Source organism: Electrona antarctica, assembly GCF_951216825.1.
Source record: "Electrona antarctica genome assembly, chromosome: 5".
Lineage (NCBI taxonomy): Eukaryota > Metazoa > Chordata > Actinopteri > Myctophiformes > Myctophidae > Electrona > Electrona antarctica.
Window position 1 is genome coordinate 743,428 of NC_136810.1, and position 7,294 is coordinate 750,721.

The 7,294-nt window shown below is 47.4% G+C and overlaps 1 protein-coding gene across 1 annotated transcript in view; it reads right to left on the reverse strand.

The window, feature by feature from the left end:
* Positions 1–5,109, reverse strand: part of slc6a15 (solute carrier family 6 member 15) — a gene marked incomplete at both ends in the record, with an annotated part of 68,265 nt that extends 63,156 nt beyond the window's left edge. The window contains one exon of the mRNA XM_079501389.1: positions 4,776–5,109. Coding sequence (XP_079357515.1) covers positions 4,776–5,109 — 334 coding nt within the window. The remainder of the gene's footprint in view (positions 1–4,775) is intronic.
* Between the last annotated feature and the right edge of the window lie 2,185 nt (positions 5,110–7,294).

Below are 7,294 nucleotides of genomic sequence, written 5' to 3' on the forward strand. Positions count from 1 at the left end.
GCTCACAACGCGTCACGCTGCGACGCGTTGAGAGCTTGTAGATCAGCTATTTTCGGGGCGCTTTAGCTAGTGGAGATGCAGATGTAACGACATGGATTTCTAAATACATTTGTTCAACGCAAAATACTGTGTTCAAGTTCAGGAGACTTCGGAAAAAAAGCAATTCTCCTGAATGCTGGCATGGAGAGGAGAGGAGGGCATTTGCATTTCTTTCACCATGTAGAAAATGCTGCATTCGTGGTCTGGAGAGGGCAGTTGTTTTAGCCCCCTTTGATGTCTATGTGTGTGCGAGCTGGGGGTCTCTATGGCAGCAGAGGAGCATCGCTCTCTGCTGGGGTCTCTATGGCAGCAGAGGAGCATCGCTCTCTGCTGGGGGTCTCTATGGCAGCAGAGGAGCATCGCTCTCTGCTGCCAAAGGCCTCCAGGGGTACTTTTCTCTGCTTGCGTCGAGGAACGCTGAGTTGGGGGTCGTTCCCAGACTGACGGACGACGCAAGGACTGGACGGACTGGAAGCGAGGAATTTTTCTCACCCTGTGTGGGTGTGGGTGCGTGCCTATGCGTGCATGCGTGTGTTTGCAGACATTGTGCTGAGAGTGATATTAAGATATCTAATTCTAGCTCATTGTTTGTGTGCAAAAAGAAATAAAAACAATTGCGGAAATGCATGTTGACCATGTGGAATATCATGGAAACACACCCAGACGGCCTCCATTGTTTTCCTCCCAAACCTCAGAGACTTTCATGTAACTAGAACAGCAAACAGGGACAGGTGGACACAGCAGGTGTTGCCTGGTCATAACTATAAAACCAGGTGTAAAGATATAGGCCTACAGTCAGAACTATAAAACCAGGTGTAAAGATATAAGCCTACAGTCATAGTAAATGTACAATGTGTCTATGTTGTGTTGTTTTGTCTGTATGTGTTTTTGTTTGTTTTGTTTTCTTTATATATATTGTTTACCTTCATAGTTATTTAAATATTATACGGGTATAGGCATCATAAACTAAGGCTTCTTGTCTTTTTTAAATGACCAATAAACTTGAACTTGAAACCCAAATACAAGTTAGGCTTCACTCACACCTGCACAACAGATTGTTGTATAGCTGATGCATGAGACTTGTTTACTGATGCAAGCTCGCAATCAATTTCCAATGGGAGTCACATGGTTTGACACAACATTTTTGTTGTATGAAGGGGAGGGGGGCAGTCGAAACACAGCCGAAAGCCACAACACAAATGTTGTGTCAAACCATGTGACTTCCATTGGAAATGCATTGGGGCCACAACACTTGTGGCATTGCGGCATTGCGGCATTGCGGCATTGCGGCCACAACACTTACCCTTTGTTTACATCTAGCATCCAACAATGTTGTATGCTAGATGTGAAGGTGTGAGCTCAGCCTAAGGCCTCGCTCAGACCTTTAATGCATTGCTGCATGCTTGCTGTATGAATGCTGTGAGTGTCATGGCCGCCCCAATGCATTTCCAATGGAAGTCACATGGTTTGAGGACTACATTTTGGACTACAAGCTGTTGTATGGCTTTCGGCTGTGTTTCGACTGCGCCCCTCCCCCTCATACAACACAAGTGTTGTGTCAGACCATGTGACTCCCATTGGAAATGCATTGGGGCAAGCTGTGTCACACCCTTTGTATACAGCAAGCACAGAGCAATCTGCAGCGACCGTGTGAGTGAGGCCTAAGGCCTGACTCACACCTTCGCATCTAGCATACAACATTGATGCATGCTAGATGTATGAAAGTTTGTTTACATCTTGCCCCAATGCATTTCCAATGGAAGTCACATGGTTTGACACAACATTTGTGTTGTACGGCTTTCGGCTGTGTTTCGACTGCTCCCCACCCCCTCATACAACACAAATGTTGTGTCAAACCATGTGACTCCCATTGGAAATGAATTGCGAGCTTGCATCAGTCAATAAGTCTCATGCATCAGCCATACATCAATCTGTTGCGAAGGTGTGAGTCAGGCCATAGACCGCAGGTCTGTGTCACATGACAGCCAATAACAGACACATGGCAGACAATAACAGACACATGGCAGACAATAACAGACACATGACAGACAATAACAAAGACACATGGCAGACAATAACAAAGACACATGGAAGACAATAACAGACACATGACAGACAATAACAAAGACACATGGCAGACAATAACAGACACATGGCAGACAATAACAGACACATGGCAGACAATAACAGACACATGGCAGACAATAACAGACACATGGCAGACAATAACAGACACATGACAGACAATAACAGACACATGGCAGACAATAACAAAGACACATGGAAGACAATAACAGACACATGACAGACAATAACAGACACATGGCAGACAATAACAAAGACACATGACAGACAATAACAGACACATGGCAGACAATAACAGACACATGGCAGACAATAACAAAGACACATGGCAGACAATAACAGACACATGACAGACAATAACAGACACATGGCAGACAATAACAGACACATGGCAGACAATAACAGACACATGGAAGACAATAACAAAGACACATGGCAGACAATAACAGACACATGGCAGACAATAACAGACACATGGCAGACAATAACAGACACATGACAGACAATAACAGACACATGACAGACAATAACAGACACATGTCAGACAATAACAGACACATGGCAGACAATAACAAAGACACATGGCAGACAATAACAGACACATGGAAGACAATAACAGACACATGACAGACAATAACAGACACATAGAAGACAATAACAGACACATGACAGACAATAACAGACACATGGCAGACAATAACAGACACATGGCAGACAATAACAGACACATGGCAGACAATAACAGACACATGACAGACAATAACAGACACATGGCAGACAATAACAGACACATGGCAGACAATAACAGACACATGACAGACAATAACAGACACATGACAGACAATAACAGACACATGTCAGACAATAACAGACACATGGCAGACAATAACAAAGACACATGGCAGACAATAACAGACACATGGAAGACAATAACAGACACATGACAGACAATAACAGACACATAGAAGACAATAACAGACACATGACAGACAATAACAGACACATGGCAGACAATAACAGACACATGGCAGACAATAACAGACACATGGCAGACAATAACAGACACATGACAGACAATAACAGACACATGGCAGACAATAACAGACACATGACAGACAATAACAGACACATGGCAGACAATAACAGACACATGACAGACAATAACAGACACATGGGAGACAATAACAAAGACACATGGAAGACAATAACAGACACATGGCAGACAATGGCACATGGCACCCCCCCCCCCCCCCCCTCACCTCGAAGACCTGGTTACCACAGCGCTCCGGGCAGCGCACCCCCCGCACCGCGGATACCTGGTAACCACACTGCTACGGGCAGCACACCCCCCGGACCCCATGGGAACCACTGTACTACAGGCTTTAGTTCATAACTCACGTTAATGATTTATCAATGGACCGTGTTGTTGTTGAAGGTCTGGGTCTTTACCCAGGACCTACAAATGGAAGTAAGTAGGCTAAGTTCAGTATAAGTAAGTAAGAAAGTAGGTCGGAGTGGCTTATTGTCGGTATTGGCCGAGACCAAGGGCCCTTTTCAATGGCAGCTAGATCAGGGGTGGGCAACATTGACGATGGAGAGGGCCATCATATTACTCACTCCAGAGGGGCCACATTGCATATAATGTCATAGCAAAATTAGCCGATCTACAAGCTCAAAATGCGTCGCAGTCCGATGACAATGACATTTTAATACTGAAATCAATATCTCAGTATTAACCTGGGGCCGCATGAAGTGATGGTGAGGGCAGTTGTATGGGCTAGACCCTGGGAGATGGAGAACCCCTCATCTGTTCCTTCCTTGGGTCCTTTTCCTTAGGCTATAGCACTGGTTTTCTTATGGTGAACTCTATTATGTGGACAAAACTGACACAGAATCTGAGTAATTTGTGTCATTGTTATTGATAAATTGGTCTTAAATTCCATTTAAAAAGTCTTAAATCTGACTTGCCCATGCAGACACGCTTAGGGACCCCCCAGTTTGACATGCGTTATTATAGGCTACGGACACCCTTTTTATGGCATTTCTATCTCTGGGACCCCCAATTTATATTAAATCAATGTTAATTTAACTCTGAGAGTGTACAAATGTTCCAAATGGTTCCATTTGTACACTCTCAAGAGTTACAGACCCATAAGGGTCCATTTGGTTCCATTATTACACTCTCAGAGTTACAGACCCATAAGGGTCCATTTGGTTCCATTTGTACACTCTCAGAGTTACAGACCCATAAGGGTCCATTTGGTTCCATTTGTACACTCTCAGAGTTACAGACCCATAAGGGTCCATTTGGTTCCAAACTATCATTTAGCTGGGGGACCCCCCTGGAACCCCTGGGGGGTCCCCGTACCCCACTTTGAGAACCACTGAACGTCATGATAACTTCTCACTCACCGCCTCCGTTCTTCTAGCAGGGTTAGGGGTTAGGAGGTAGGGCTTAGGGGTTAGGGTGACATTGAGGTTACTTCTCACTCACCTCCTCCATTCTTCTGGCAGAGGTAGGGGTTAGGGGGTAGGGGTTAGGGTGACATTGAGGTTACTCCACACTCACCACCTCCGTTCTTCTGGCAGAGGTAGGGGTTAGGGGGTAGGGGTTAGGGGTTAGGGTGACGTTGAGGTTACTTCTCACTCACCTCCTCCATTCTTCTGGCAGAGATAGGGGAACCTCCAGACGTTCCCCAGGCCTACAGAGAAGCCCACCTGGGCCAGGATGTACTGCAGCTTGCTGTTCCAGGCGGGCCGCGTGTCGTCCTCCGCGTCCTCCTCGCCGCCCTCCTCCACGTCGCAGTCCTCCAGTTTCCCCTCGCCGTTCCCGCCGCCGCCGCCATCGTGGCCGTTGACGATCAGCGAGCTCTTCTTGAAGGAGTCGTCGCAGCACGAAGCGTCCTCGTTGGAAAGCAGGTCCTTGGCTGACTCCGTGACATCGTCGTCAAGCTCTCTCTTGACGGCCTTGCTGTTTTTGGGCATTTGATAAACGCAAACACCAGGTGGCGAGGGTTCAGAATGTCTTGGTTTTAATGTTTCGGGGTGTCGCGGAGAAGGGCGAGAAGGGGCGGCGGTGGTGGGGGTCCCTTGTGGGGGGGAAAGAAGTCACTTGTTGTGGGTTTATGGGTGTGTGAGCCGTGGGAGCAGCGAGCGTTGAGGTATTTGTGTTTTTGTGACAGAGGGACGTGACGGGGTGGGACGACAGTCTGGATGAGAGATGAGGAGACGTTTATTTCTTCATTATCACCAAATGTCTGCAGAGAGAGAGAGAGAGAGAGAGAGAGAGAGAGAGAGAGAGAGAGAGAGAGACAGAGACAGAGACAGGGACAGGGAGAGAGACAGACGGAGAGGGAGAGAGAGAGAGAGGGGGGGGAGGGGGAGAGAGAGGGGACACAGACAGTCAGTGAGTGTAAACATGACGTGTGTCACCTGACTCACCTCAGATAGTTTCTGAAAATACATTTTAAATCAACTGTAAGTTGGTTTTGTTGAAGAGTATCCTCGCTGCACGCAGACTGGTCTGGTCTGATAGCAGACTGGTCTGGTCTGGTCTGATAGCAGACTGGTCTGGTCTGGTCTGATAGCAGACTGGTCTGGTCTGGTCTGATAGCAGACTGGTCTGGTCTGGTCTGGTCTGGTCTGATAGCAGACTGGTCTGGTCTGGTCTGATAGCAGACTGGTCTGGTCTGGTCTGATAGCAGACTGGTCTGGTCTGGTCTGATAGCAGACTGGTCTGGTCTGGTCTGGTAGCAGACTGGTCTGGTCTGGTCTGGTAGCAGACTGGTCTGGTCTGGTCTGGTCTGGTCTGGTCTGGTAGCAGACTGGTCTGGTCTGGTCTGGTAGCAGACTGGTCTGGTCTGGTCTGATAGCAGACTGGTCTGGTCTGGTCTGGTCTGGTAGCAGACTGGTCTGGTCTGGTCTGGTAGCAGACTGGTCTGGTCTGGTCTGATAGCAGACTGGTCTGGTCTGGTCTGGTCTGGTAGCAGACTGGTCTGGTCTGGTCTGGTAGCAGACTGGTCTGGTCTGGTCTGATAGCAGACTGGTCTGGTCTGGTCTGATAGCAGACTGGTCTGGTCTGGTCTGATAGCAGACTGGTCTGGTCTGGTCTGGTCTGGTAGCAGACTGGTCTGGTCTGGTCTGATAGCAGACTGGTCTGGTCTGGTCTGATAGCAGACTGGTCTGGTCTGGTCTGGTCTGATAGCAGACTGGTCTGGTCTGGTCTGATAGCAGACTGGTCTGGTCTGGTCTGATAGCAGACTGGTCTGGTCTGGTCTGATAGCAGACTGGTCTGGTCTGGTCTGGTAGCAGACTGGTCTGGTCTGGTCTGATAGCAGACTGGTCTGGTCTGGTCTGATAGCAGACTGGTCTGGTCTGGTCTGGTCTGATAGCAGACTGGTCTGGTCTGGTCTGATAGCAGACTGGTCTGATAGCAGACTGGTCTGGTCTGGTAGCAGACTGACCTGAACTGGTCGGCATTTAAACCATTTAGGCCTGACCCCATGTTTCTATGTCTGGTTCTCAAACATTTTCATGCCAAGGACCCCCAGAATGATCTGTATTTGGCCGCCGACTCCCATCTGAAAATATGTAGTTCCAGTAGCACAGAGTGCACTCACCCGATAATTAATTCATAAGACTTGGAGTAGTTTTGGCGACTATAGTTCATATTCATTTGAAAGTTCTAGACAGAAAACGTGTATTTTAGTAAAATATCTCCTCTCTGGCGAGCTCCCCCCCCCCCCCCCCCCCCCCCTTTCAATTGGATATGAAACTAGATAGAAGACAATATCTGACCCCATTCCCGGGAATTAATACATGACATGTATGTAAGATCACAAACAATCTAGGGATATTAACAATATTGGAGAAGCTGATTATTAGGAAAGCCACACAATAGTCCCAGACAATTTACAATTTAGGCATTTATCAGACGCTCTTAATCCAGAGCGACTTGCATTAAGCAAGAACAAAAAGCATGACAATACATCACATATATAATAAAGAGTAGTTATCATGAATCATATGTAAGCTGGAATATCTAGATAATGAAACTATGCATGTATACATTATAGCAGGGGTTCTCAACGTTTTTGGCCGGGGACCCCCGAAAATGCTTTGGCAACGTCTCGGGACCCCCGCCCCGCCCCCTCCCGACCCCCAATATAAA